We start from the raw sequence: 14,213 nt of genomic DNA, 5'->3' as shown, positions 1-14,213 counted from the left end.
GCCTGTTGGTTGACTGAACAGAGCAAGTTCCGGTTTTTGAAAAGGTGGAATAAAGAGGAAGAAAACTCCATTACTCCTGTTTTAGATGATCTGGTAAAATGTTCTCTATCAGCATCGCATACAGAGGTCTATCACATAGATCATCATATCTCAAATAATTAAATTCACTTGAGGGTCAGAAAAAAACAGATTCTTTGTGTAGAATCATTTACTGAAGAATTTAAAGGATTTTTCCTTGGGCTATCTCAGTCAGATTGGAACAGCTAGAGCCAGGGAAAATATTTCATAATGAGTCTTCTTGGTATATTAAAGTGCACATAACAGAGCAAGAAACTTTGAAAAATAACTTCAATATCCATAATCCTATAATTCCAAGGCATTTTTCATTTTTTCTTTTTCCTTTAGGAAGGTGGTTTTTTAAAGGGACTTTTGTTTTTAACTAAATGAGCTTAAAATAATGTGATTAGAAACCACTGTAGGCCGGGCACGGTGGTTCATGCGTGCAATCCCAGCACTTTGGGAGGCCGAGACAGGCAGATCACCTGAGGTCAGGAGTTCAAGACCAGCCTGGGCAATATGGCGAAACCCCGTCTTTACTAACAATACAAAAAATTAGCTGGGCGTGGTGGCAGGTGCCTATAGTTCCAGCTACTCAGGAGGCTGAGGCACGAGAATCACTTGAACCCGGGAGGCGGAGGTTGCAGTGAGCCAAGATCCATGCCACTGCACCCCAGCTTGGGCGAGAGTGAGACTCTGTCTCAAAAAAAAGAAAAGAAAAGAAAAGAAAAGAAAAAACCACTGTACGGTGGCTCACGCCTGTAATCCCAGCACTTTGGGAGGCCGAGGCGGGCAGATCACGAGGTCAGGAGATCGAGACCATCCTGGCTAACATGGTGAAACCCCGTCTCTACTAAAAATACAAAAAATTAGCCAGGCGTGGTGGCGGGCACCTGTACTCCCAGCTACTCGGGAGGCTGAGGCAGGAGAATGGCGTGAACCCGGGAGGCGGAGCTTGCAGTGTGCCGAGATTGCCCCACTGTACTCCAGCCTGGGTGACAGAGCGAGACTCCGTCTCCAAAAACAAAACAAAACAAAAAAACACTGTAGCACTGTAGCTTTTGGTTATCACACCAATGAATTCATATCTGAAATTAGAATAAGAAAATCACCAAGAGGACTATTTCATATATATTCGGCTCAGGAGTTTTGTTTTTAGCAAACAAAAATCCCCACCACCTGCTGTTTTCTTGCTTTCTCTATCCCCTCCCCCACGATCACAGGGTCAGTGAAACCTGATCAGAAGTGTCCAGATACCGCTGTCCCAGAAGCCACTTTAAAGACTCTTTGGGCAGAAGCTCTGTGGCTTCCACCCCTCTTCCCAACCCCTGCACCCACCGGCAGGAGAACTCACCATGCAGAAGCAGGACCAACATCCCTCGGCCTTTCATCCACCCAGTGGCTTAGGACCACCCAGCCGTGGGATCCCTACCTGAGGGGAGAAAGGACAGGTCACCCAGTGCCCAGGAGGGCCCCATGAGAACCCTCCCATGCCTCCACACTTCTTCCTGAATGCCCTGCCTTTCTTTCTTCCTCACATTCCTTCCTTCTTAATGACCCTGGTGTTGGGCTAAGAGAAACCAGTAACAACAGGCAATCAGAAGCTCCCCGCAAATGGACAGCTTGGATCTATTAGGAAACCCTTTGTCAGGCTACAGCCCTGACAGCAACTCAGATGGCATCACTGACAACCCAGCAAGGAAATGGATGGAGAGGAAACCCCTGCAGAGAAGCGTTAGTGAATGGTCCTCAAATGTTGCTTACCGTCCTGGGAGTCTCTCTGGTCCTGCTCCTCTGAGGTCCCCCTCCACTCCCTCAGCCCATCCATCTCCCAAGTCAGGCAGCCACAGATGCTAAAAATGGTTTGAGAGAGAAGTAAAGGTGGGGGTGGGGGGACGGGAACAAGGGGTGAAGAGGAATAGTTGCTTGTGCAGGTTTGAGTGCTTATTTTTCTTTCTCCAGATTTAATGGCAGGAAAATCCTCTGTATCAGATGAGGATTAACAGAGATGAAAGAATGTGTTTGCCTTTCGAATCACTAAAGCCAGTGACAGATTTTGCTGACATACCAATCGGCTTTATCCCTGGGCCTTGACCACCCTGGCCCTCCTGTCCTCTCTCCATCTGCCTGGCCCCTTTCTCTCCTTAAACCTTCCCCAGACCCTGCCCCGTTCCCTGACCCCAGCCCCAGCTCCAAGCAATATGTAGCCTGAAATTGGCTTCCTGCCACCCAAACAGCATTATCAGCATTTTCAACAAGGACACATTATATAACTTGGAGAGCTGGAGAAGGGACAGGACAGCTTAAAATGTTTCCCCAAAATGCAGGCTGCTGATTTCCTTTCTTTGAAGTGGTTGATGGTGAATGATACAAAAACGGACTGGAGAGAGTCCTTCCACTACAAGAAGGCAAGAGGTTCCCATTGGGGTTAGGGCTGGTAGTGGTGGCCTAAGGCAGTGGGTCCAGGAATGGGACCTTCAGAATCTGGCTGAGGTTTCTGAAGCCCACCAGGACTCAGTTTAGGCCCTGGCTACTCAGTGTGGCCGGTGGACCAGAAGCAGTACCTGAGAGCTCGTTAGGAAAACAGAATCTCAGCGCCTTCTACCCCCCGCCCCAGACCTGTTGAATCAGCAACTGCTTTTTTTTTTTTTTTTTTTTTTGAGATGGAGTCTCACTCTGTCGCCCAGGCTGGAGTGCAGTGGCACAATCTTGGCTCACTGCAACCTCCACCTTCTGGGTTCAAGCGATTCCCCTGCCTCAGCTTCCTGAGTAGCTGGGACTACACCATGCCCAGCTAATTTTTTGTATTTTTAGTAGAGACGGGGTTTCACCATGTTGACCAGGATGGTCTTGATCTCTTGACCTTGTGATCCACCCGCCTCGGCCTCCCAGAGTGCTGGGATTACAGGCGTGAACCACCGCGCGCGGCCAGCATCTGCATTTTAACTAGGTCGGCGGAGAGGGGGATTCCTGTGCCCGGTAAAGTTTGGAAAGCCCTGTTTTAGGAGACTGGTGGAGGGGGTCTGATCAAAATGAGGGTGGCAGGGGGGCCTGCTTATCTAGCCCTTCTGGCCAGCAGTTCAGGTGCCCCCACATTCTCCTGGCCCCAGCCAGCCTCTGCTGTCTGCTGGGACAGCACTTCCAGGTATCCATGGCAACCTGCCAAGTTCTGGCCACGCAGAACTTGGTGAGCCAGTGCTGATGAGAGGAAGCCAGGAGTTCCCTTCCCACAGAAAGGGTTCTGGATGTGAATCTAGACATCTCAGGCCACCGTGCCCTGGGGAATTTTTGTTTTCTTCCATTTGAGCCTTGAAAGCCAGAATGTGGCTGAACTTGTCTAACCTGCTGGAAAGAAGAGAATACTAGGGATGGGGTAGGGATGTGGGTGGGGGAGGCCTCTCAAATGACATCTCTATCCCCAGTGTTGGACTCACCCCGCTTATTAGATGAGAGCAGTGGGCAGCCCTCTCATTGTGACCACCAGTGTCGGAGGTGTCCCTGTAGCCATCACGCCAAGCCTTAGCCCAACGAAGCCCCCACTCCCCCAGCAGCAGTCCAGAGGCTGAATCTCGACTGTAAGAGCCAACCTGTCTGCACCCACAACCTTTGTTCGCAGCTTATTGGGCCAACCTTGCCTTCAATCTTCTCCAGGCCAGTGGGCCTGGTGCTCTGGCACTGGGATCCCACTAAGGAAGACCTTCTTCTCCACCTGTGAACTGAAACATTTCTCCCAAGTGGAAAATAAGGAGGCATCAGAGACTCTTGGCATAAAAAGGAAGGAGCTCATCCACCAGGTGAGCTGGTACCACCAACTTGGGAGGATGAGCAGCCCTTAATCAAAACCTTGCTGCAGGGAGAAAAGCAGGTGGCCCAGGGTTGTTACAGGAAATGTGATTGACTGACTTCCCCTGGGAGAAACTTAAAGCTCAAGACAGGAGAAAGGCCGGCCCTTTCAGAGCCTACTCCAGCCACTGGTGGGCTGCTGGGGGAGGGATTTTTTTGTTTTTGTTTTTGAGACGGAGCCTTAATCTGTCCCTCAGGCTGGAGTGCAGTGGCGTGATCTCGGCCCACTGCAACCTCTGCCTCCTGGGTTCAAGCAATTCTCCTGCCTCAGCCTCCTGAGTAGCTGGGACTACAGGTGAGTACCACCACACCCGGCTAATTTTTTTTGTATTTTTAGTAAAGATGAGGTTTCACCATGCTAGCCAGGTTGGTCTCGAACTCCCAACATCAAATGATCCACTGGCCTCAGCCTCCCAAAATGTTGGTATTACAGGCGTGAGCCACTGTACCTGGCCCTCCTGGGGTGGTTTTGTACCCATGCTAGCTCTCACTCATCATGCAGTTGGTAGCCCATAAAAGGAGCTGGAGGAGGGAGAAGGGGTGTGTAAGTGACCTTGAGAAATAGTGATGGCCCAACATGCATGATTTTGCCAGCCTCCACCTCCTGGGTTCAAGCCATTCTCCTGCCTCAGCCTCCCAAGTAGCTGGAACTACAGGCGCCGGCCACCATGCCTGGCTAATTTTTGTGTTTTTAGCAGAGATGGGGTTTCGCCGTTTTGGCTGGGCTTCCCCACCTTGGAATTGGTAAGAATTACCGATTAATTAAGACAGCCGGCGACTACTGGAGGCTTTGCCTGCTATCTGGAGGACACAGATTTGCCCTCCAGCCTTTCTGCCCTGTAGTGACAATTCACAGACACCCCAACCCTGGGTAGCCCTTCCTGGGCCTTTGCTTTGCTTTCTTTCCCCACTTCTCCACCTGCTGAAATCTCAATCTGCCTGCTATGCTTAGCATAAGCGCTACCACCTCTAAGAAATGAATCCCCTTCCAGTGCCCTCCTTTCTCACTTGCAGGCATCTGCCTCGAAGTTCACAGTGTTTGTTTGTTTGTTTGTTTGTTTGTTTGTTTGTTTGTTTGTTTTGAAACTGAGTCTTGCTCTGCTGCCCAGGCTGGAGTGCAGTGGTGCGCTATCGGCTCACAGCAACCTCCGCCTCCCGGGTTCAAACAATTCTCCTGCCTCAGCCTCCGGAGTAGCTGGGATTACAGGCACGCGCCACCATGTCCGGTTAATTTTTGTATTTTTAGTAGAGATGGGGTTTCACCATATTGTCCAGGCTGGCCTCAAACTCCTGACCTCAAGTGATCCGCCCGCCTCGGCCTCCCAAAGTGCTGGGATTACAGGCATGAGCCACCACTCCAGGCCTGAGCCACTGCACCCAAAGTTCATAGTGTTTGGATGGCTGGCCTCCTTGGAGGGGCTGTGCTTGATCCAAGTCTGCACCCCCACAATGTCTGGCTGGTGTCGCCTTCAGACAGGGCAAGAGGCAGGGAGACACAGGGCAAGGAGTCATTGAGGCCAAGACACTTACCCACCCAGAACCACGTTCTGGATACCTGCGACCTGGGAATTCACTGCCCAACAGGTTCTGAACCCACTTCTCTAGGTCCAGTCTCCTGAAGGTGGATGGTCTCACCAATGTGCGTACTCGAGAGGTGATCCTTTAGGGGGTAGACAGTTGCAGAGAAGGGGACAGAGCTTGGATATGAGGACGTGTGTGGGAAAGATCCGCTATAGCATGGGATGGATCTGGCCTGGGAATAGAGGGAAGCTACGCCATGGCCTTGAGCTGGGGCCACTCTCTGTGCCATCACACCCTAGCCCAGAATGCTGAGGAATGCAAGAATTGCAAACTTGAATTTGACCTTCCAGATTGTTATGAAGGTATATCTGCTCAGATAGGAGGATAGAACATGTTTTATTTAACAGTTTGTTAGCTTGATGTGTAGCTTTTAAATATTCAGACATACAGTGTGTGGTCCTCCGTGCGTACTCTTGCCCCAGGCCCCACAAAGCTGGGCCCAAGCCTGGGTTTGGCACACAGGCGGAAGTGCACAATTGTTTGCTGAAGGGAATTGAAGCCCATGTGAGAATTTGTAAGGGAGCTATAGAAAGAGAACCGGGTGAGTGACAGCCTTGGCCTCTTACCCTTCCTTTTTCTCTGACTTACTGGATGGTGTCAGGACAGGGACTTTCAGTTCCTAGGCCTGATTGTACTCGAAACATATTCCATAATCTTGTCCAGACCCCTCATTCTTCAAGTGAGGAAACTGAGGCCCAGAGAGGTTAAGTGACCTGCTCCCCAGAGTGACATATGAAGGTGGAGCTGGGACCCAGTGGGTACCCTGTCCTCCTGCCTCCCAGTCCCTGGGTTTTTCTCGGGTCCTAATAAGGACACACACAGCCCCTGTGGCCACCCCCGACGTCCCCACTGCATGCCTCAGATCAGGATGGGGGAGGGGTAGCCACTCCCCTCTTGCTGGGCACCTCTAAATGACCTTGGCTGAACCTATTCTGTGGCTAAAGCACCCAACTCCCTTGTTCTTTATTCGCAAACTATCCTACTTCTGTCGTTTCACATCCGCCCTTCCAATCCAAACCCCAGCTCAGTGGGGTTGGATTGGATCAGCCTGGGCTCCCGGGCCTCATTTCTGGAATTGGAGGAAGGAGGAAGAGAGGCGAGAGTGCCCTCATTCCACTGACTCCCAGTGTAGTGACAGTGACGTCGCCCCAACGGCAGGCCCGGACACAGTTGGGTGCGGGCTCGCGCCCCATCTGGTGCCCCGGGGCTCAGGGCGCGCCGCCGCGGTCCTGGAGGGGCAGTAGGCAGCGAGTCACTGGGCTGGACGTTTCCGCTCTGGCTCCTCCCTCCGCGGGCTTCAGAAAACTAGTTCAGCTCGCTGGCCCCGGCTGGCAACCGTGCGTGACACAGTGTTTTTTTTTTCCCATAAAGGTCACGTCCTTGCGAAACCTCTGCAGCCTCTGCCGGTAACCACCACCCCGGCCCCACCCTGGGGAGAAGGGGCGGAGCCTCCGGGGCGAGCCACGCCCCCGATGAGCCCGGTCCTGCCCAGCGTGGCCGCCAGAGGGCACCGAGGTTCGGGAGTCGGGGTGGGGCGCCCCGGGGCCTCTGTCTGCTCCCGGCCGCGGCACCCGCACCTACTCGGTGGGGGCGGGGGCCAGGGCTGGGGAAAGTCCCAGGGCGTGCCTGGTGCCAGAAACGTTCCTCACGCACCTGGAGTCGCAGAATGCCCGGGCTGGAAGGGATGCCAGGGTGGGGACCTAACCTGCCAAAGGTCACACCCTGGGGAAGGTCTCCCAATGCCGTGTCCTCCTGACCAGGCCGCGTAGTGCGCATGGCCTGTTTGCCACCTGTAATTGAAGGGTTAGCTCACCAACAAGCTCTGCCCACTGCCCACAAATACACCTTCCTGGGGCCTCTTCTGAAATCATCGTTCTTTACATTGCATCCAAAGTAGGTTTCTCTCCCATTGCAGCAGATGTCAAACAAAAAACAAAGTAGGTCTCTCCATTTCCCGATACAGTTGACCCTTGAACAATATGGGTTTAAACTTCGCGTATCCACTTACACTTGGATTTTTTTTTCAATAAAAGTTACACCAAGGGCCGGGCGTGGTATTTTTGGTAGAGATGGGGTTTCACCATCTTGGCCAGGCTGGTTTTGAACTCCTGACCTGGTGATCCACCTGCCTCGGCCTCCCAAAGTGCTGGGATTAAGGGCGTGAGCCACCGTGCCTGGCCAGTTATTGTTTGTGAATGTGTGTGTGTTTTGTGGTTTTTTGTTTTTGTTTTCGTTTTTTGTTTTTTTGAGACAGAGTCTCACTCTGTCGCCCAGGCTGGAGTGCAGTGTTGCGATCTCAGCTCACTGCAGCCTCCACTTCCCAGGTTCAAGAGATTCTCCTGCCTCAACCTCCCGAGTAGCTGGGACTACAGGAGTGCACCACCACACCCGGCTAATTTTTGTATTGTTAGTAGAGACGGGGTTTCATCATGTTGTCCAGGCTGGGCTCGAACTCCCGGCCTCAAGTGATCCGCCCACCATGGCCTCCCAAAGTGCTGGGATTACAGGTGTGAGCCACCTCGCCTGGCCTGGTTATTGTTCACAACACCCAGAACAAGAAACAGAACATTACCATTGCGCCATGCCCTATTTCAGACACTACCTCCCCAAGGGTAGTCACTATCCTGACTTTTCACGGCACCGAATAGTTTCACCTGGTTTTGTGCTTTATGTAAATTGAATCATACAACACGTACGATTGTGGATCTGGCTTTTTTTTTCCCCCTCAACAATCTGTTTGTGAGATTCATTCAGTTATTGCATGTAGTTGTAGTTCATTCATTCTCATTGCTACATAGCCCAGGTCAGCAAACTTTTTCTGTTCAAGGCCAGATGGTAAATATTTCAGGCTTGTGGGACATGTGATTTCTAGCACAACTATTTAACCCTGCAATTGTAGGGTGACAGCAGTCATAGACAATACATAAACAAATGAGTGCAGCTGTGTTCCAATAAAACTTTATTTACAAAAAACAGGCAGCAGGCTGGATTTGGCCTGCAGGCCATAGAATGCTGACACCTGCATATTCTATTGTGTGACTATCCATATTTCTCGCTCCATTCTACTGCTGACACGCATTGGAATAGTTTTCAGTTTGGGGCTATTAGGAACAGTGCTGCTATGAATATTCAAGTACATGAATTTCTCTTGGGTGTATGCCCAGGAGTGGAATAGATACTGCCAAACAGCTTTCCAACATGATTGTACCAATGTACACTCCCAGCAACCGTGTATAGGAGTGTTGGTTATTCTATATACTTGTCAACACTTGGTATTGTCTTTTTTAATTTGAGCCATTCTGGTGGGTGTGAAGTGGTATTGCATCGTGGTTTTACTTTGCAACTCCCTGATGATTAATGACATCGAGCAACTTTACATAAGCCTGTTGGCCATTCAAACCCCCTCTTTTGTGAAGTGTGCATTCAGGTCATTCATTCATTTGTACTTACAATCAGTGCATGTCTGCAATTTTTCTTGTTTCTTTTACTTTATATTACTTTATATGAACATTGTATTAGTCTGTTTTCATGCTGCTGATAAAGACATACCCGAGACTGGGCAATTTACAAAAGAAAGAGGTTTAATTGGACTTACAGTCCCACGTGGCCGAGGAAGGTCTCACTATCACGGTGGAGGGCAAAAGGCATTTCTTACATGGCGATAGCAAGAGAGAATGAGGAGGAAGCAAAAGCAGAAACCCCTGATAAACCCATCAGATCTCGTGACACTTATTTACTATCATGAGAATAGCATGGGAAAGACTGGTCCCCATGATTCAATTACCTCCCGTGGGGTGCCTCCCATAACATGTGGGAACTCTCAGAGATGCAATTCAAGTTGAGATTTGGGTGGGGGCACAGCCAAAACATATCAAACATTTTCATGTTTGTACATGGTGCACACATGTCATTACAATTTTTTTCTTAGTTGTCATTCATATTGATGTATATCATGTTGTTTTCATAATTTATTATCAATAGCCTGCTATGAATGCTTTTGTTCAATATAGTTTGTGTGTGTGTGTGTGTGTGTGTGTGTGTGTGTGGTGGTGGTGGTGGTGGTGGTGATGGTGGAGGGTTCTTCTTTGGGTTATATTCTCCAGAATAAAATTATTGTGACAAAGAGTTTGAATACTTTTATAGTTCTTGTTATATGTAATTGTATATGTTGTATTTTGTTTTCATTGTTTTAAAAACAGGCCGGGTGAGGTGGCTCACACCTGTAATCCCAGCACTTTGAGAGGCCAAGGTGGATGGATCATCTGAGGTCAGGAGTTCCAGACCAGCCTGACCAACATGGTGAAACCCCGTCTCTACTAAAAGTACAAAATTAGCCAGGCATGGTGGTGCATGCCTTTAATCCCAGCTACTTGGGAGGCTGAGGCAGGAGAATCACTTGAACCCAGGAGGTGAAAGTTGCAGTGAGCCAAGATCATGCCATGGCATTCTAGCCTGGGCAACAAAAGTGAAACTCCATCTCAAAACAAACAAGCAAACAAATATTCTCTGCTGGGTACAGTGGCTCACGCCTATAATCCCAACACTTTGGGAGGCCAAGGGAGAAGGATCGTTTGAGTTCAGGAGTTCAAGACCAGCCTGAGCAGCATAGTGAGACACTATCTCTACAAAAAAAATTTTTTTAATTTAGCCAGACGTGGTGGTGTATGCCTGTAGTCCCACAGCTCAGGAGGCTGGACTGGGAGGATCAGTTGTGCACAGGAGGTTGAAGCTGCAGTGAGCCGAGATCGTGCCACTGCACTCCAGCCTGGGTGACAGAGTAAGACTCTTTCTCTCTCTCTGTCTTTCTCTCTCTCTATATATATATAGAATATATATAGAGAGAATATATATATAGAATATATAGAGAGAGAATATATATATCGAATATATATAGAGAGAATATATATAGAATATATATAGAATATATATAGAATTACATAGAATATATAGAATATATATAGAATATATAGAATATATATATAGAATATATATAGAATATATAGAATATATATAGAATATATATAGAATATATAGAATATATATAGAATATATAGAATATATAGAATATATATAGAATATATATAGAATTTATATAATCCATATATAGAATCTATATATATAGATTATATATAGAATATATATAGTATATATAGATTATATATAGAATATATATAGTATATATATAGATTATATATAGAATATATATAGTATATATATAGATTATAGAATATAGGTAGTATATATATAGATTATATATAGAATATATATAATATATATAGCTTATATAGAATATATAGTATATATATAGATTATATATAGAATATATATAGTATATATATAGATTATATATAGAATATATATAGTATATATATAGATTATATATAGAATATATATAGTATATATATAGATTATATATAGAATATATATAGTATATATATAGATTATATATAGAATATATAGTATATATATAGATTATATATAGAATATATATAGTATATATAGATTATATATAGAATATGTATAGTATATATATAGATTATATATAGAATATATATAGTATATATATAGATTATATATAGAATATATAGATTATATATAGAATATATAGTATATATAGATTATATATAGAATATATAGTATATATAGATTATATATAGAATATATAGTATATATATAGATTATATACAGAATATATAGATTATATATAATCTCTATAGAGATTATATACAGATTATATATAATCTCTATATATTCTCTATAGAGATTATATATAATCTCTATATAATCTCTATAGAGAATATATAGAGATTATATATAATCTCTATAGAGAATATATAGAGATTATATATAATCTCTATAGAGAATATATAGAGAGTATATAGAGATTATATATACTCTCTATATAGAATATATAGAGAGTATATAGAGATTATATATAATCTATATATATAGAAATTATATGTAATCATCTATATATATTCTATATATAGATTATATATAATCCCTATATATAGATTATATATAGAGTATATATAATCTATATATAGAATATATATAGAATATATATAATCCATATATATAGAATACATATGGATTATATATAGAATATACATAGAATATATATAGAAAATATATAAGAATATATAGAATATATATAAGAATATATATAGAATATATAGATATAGAATATAGATAAAGAATATATAGATATAGAATATATAGAGAATATAGATAGAGAATATATAGAGAGAGAATGTATACAGACAGAATATATATATTATATATATTATATATTATATATATTAATATATATTATATATAATATATAATATATATAATATATAAAATATTTATTAATATATATTAATATATATTATATATATAATATATATATTCTCTTACAAAGTTGTGTTAGTTGACTCTTGATTACAAGGTACAAGTATCTAACTCAAAACAGTTTAAGCTCAAAAGTGAATTTCCTGGAGAGAGGGGAGAATCAGGAGTTATAGTTTAAAGGGTATAGAGCTTCAGTGTGAGATGAGGGAAGCATTCTAGAGAAGGATAGTGGTGATGGTTGCACAACAATGTAAGTGTACCTACTGCTATTGAATTGTACTTTTTTTTTTTTTTTGAGCCTCACTCTATCACCCAGACTGGAGTGCAGTGGCACGATCTCGGCTCACTGCAACCTCCGCCTCCCAGGTTCAAGCAATTCTGTTGCCACAGCCTCCCACTCAGAGGCTGGGATTACAGGCGTGCATCACCATGCCCGGCTAATTTTTGTATTTTTAGTAGAGACAGGGTTTCACCATATTGGCCAGGCTGGTCTCAAACTGCTGACCTCAGGTGATCTGCCTACCTCGGCCTCCCAAAGTGTTGGGATTACAGGCGTGAGCCACCGAGCCCTACTTGCTTTTATTTTTTTTTGATTTTGTTGACTTGTGGTTTGACCATTTGGTGGATGGTATTTCTGCCTTTCTGTGAATACCAAAACAACCTAATACATTGAATAAACTGGTTAATGTGTGCTAAACTAATGAAAGAATGAGTCTTTATTGTCCAATATAGGATCTTAGTTTTTTTATATGTTTGTTTGTTTGCAGATGGTATGATCTATGTACACGTGAAAAGAGACAATATTAACTTGTCGCATCTCTAATCTCTCCATAAGTCTGTTAAATTCATATTGTTCATGGACTTGTCTTCTAGCATGTAGCACAGACTTAAAATCTAGTAAGCCCTGAAAACAGTTTTTTGAAAGAATTATTCAATTATACAGTATTTTTCAATTTAGTTTTTGTCTATTTTTTCCAGAAATGGAATATTGAGGGTTCCAATTAAAATCATATTTACTTCTTCTTGCCTTTTTGTCTATTTTCTTTTATGGATTTGTTACAATGGTTTTTGTAACACATACATTCAGTATTTTCAATTTTCATAATGTAATATACATTTGAGCATTATGTAATGACCTTATTTATTTATTGTACTGCCTTTTGCTATGACATGACATCTGCTTTATCTGCTACTAAAATAGTAATCCCAGCTTTTCTTCTGTTCACATGGGAATATCCTCAAACATTGCTACTCTCTTGATGATGATTTTGGTTTGTGTGTCTCTTGTTTGCAAAAAGTTGTTAGATTTGGTTGTAGGCAGTTGGTAGGCTGCCATTTTTTAATAGGAGAGTTCGGTCTGTTTACATTTAATTCTTTAATTGGTAAAATTTTACCATACCCTGTTTCCTTTTAGGTTTAATTTTTATTCGTTACTTCCCTTTCAATTTATGGAGTTTATGTAGGTTACTTAACTTTTTGTTTCTGACTGGGCATGGTGGCTCAGGCCTATAATCCGAGCACTTTGGGAGGCCGAGGCAGGCGGATCACCTGAGGTCAGGAGTTCGAGACCAGCCTGACCAACGTGGTAAAACCCTGTCTCTACTAAAAAGACAAAAAAAAAAAAAAAAAATTAGCCGGGCATGGTATCACACGCCTGTAATCCCAGCTACTTGGGAGACTGAAACAGGAGAATCCCTTGAACTCGGGAGGTGGAAGTTTCAGTCAGCCAAGACTGGGCCACTGCACTCCAGCATGGACAACAGAGTGAGACTCCGTCTCAAAAAAAAAAAAAAAAACTTTTTGTTTCCTTTTCTTTTCTTTTTTGAGACAGTCTCACTCTATCTCTCAGGCTGGAGTGCAGTGGCATGATCTCGGCTCAGTGCAAACTCCACCTCCCAGGTTCAAGCAGTTCTCCTGCCTCAGCCTCCCGAGTAGCTTGGGCTACAGATGTGTGCCACTACACCTGGCTAATTTTTGTATTTTTAGTAAAGATGAGATTTTGCCATGTCAGCCAGGCTGGTCTCAAACTCCTGACCTCAAGTGATCCACCCACCTCGGCCTCCCAAAGTGCTGGGATTACAAGCATGAGTCACTGCGCCGGGCCTTTGTTTCCTTTTAAATGACATCAGAAGATTTTGTTTTTCTTTCTTTCTTTCTTTCTTTTGAGATAGCCTCACTCTGTCCCCCAGGCTGGAGTACAGTGGCACTATCTCAGTTCACTACAACTTCCGCCTCCTGAGTTCAAGCAATTCTCATGCCTCAGCCTTTTAAGTAGCTGGGATTACAGGCATGAGCCACCACACCTGGCTAATTTTTGTAATTTTAGTAGAGACAGGGTTTCATCATGTTGGCCAGGCTGGTCTCGAACTCCTGACCTCAGGTGATCCTCCCACCTC

At 44.3% G+C, this 14,213-nt stretch overlaps 1 protein-coding gene and 1 long non-coding RNA gene across 2 annotated transcripts in view; one reads left to right on the top strand and one right to left on the bottom strand.

The window, feature by feature from the left end:
- NYX (nyctalopin) overlaps positions 1 to 3,953 on the bottom strand; it is a 30,822-nt gene extending 26,869 nt beyond the window's left edge. The window contains exons 1-3 of the mRNA XM_063804355.1: positions 3,492 to 3,953; positions 1,822 to 1,910; positions 1,412 to 1,489 (exon numbers count right to left, since the gene is read on the bottom strand). Coding sequence (XP_063660425.1) covers positions 1,412 to 1,448 — 37 coding nt within the window. The 5' untranslated portion in view covers positions 1,449 to 1,489; positions 1,822 to 1,910; positions 3,492 to 3,953. The remainder of the gene's footprint in view (positions 1 to 1,411; positions 1,490 to 1,821; positions 1,911 to 3,491) is intronic.
- Positions 3,954 to 4,002: 49 nt separating this feature from the next.
- On the top strand, positions 4,003 to 8,174 carry LOC134809279 (uncharacterized). Its single transcript, XR_010154636.1, has 2 exons — positions 4,003 to 4,195; positions 6,853 to 8,174. It is a non-coding gene; the product is annotated as an uncharacterized LOC134809279 (long non-coding RNA).
- The last annotated feature ends 6,039 nt before the right edge of the window (positions 8,175 to 14,213 follow it).

Source organism: Pan troglodytes, chromosome X (genome assembly GCF_028858775.2).
Source record: "Pan troglodytes isolate AG18354 chromosome X, NHGRI_mPanTro3-v2.0_pri, whole genome shotgun sequence".
NCBI lineage: Eukaryota > Metazoa > Chordata > Mammalia > Primates > Hominidae > Pan > Pan troglodytes.
This window is presented reverse-complemented; position numbering and strand designations above follow the sequence as displayed.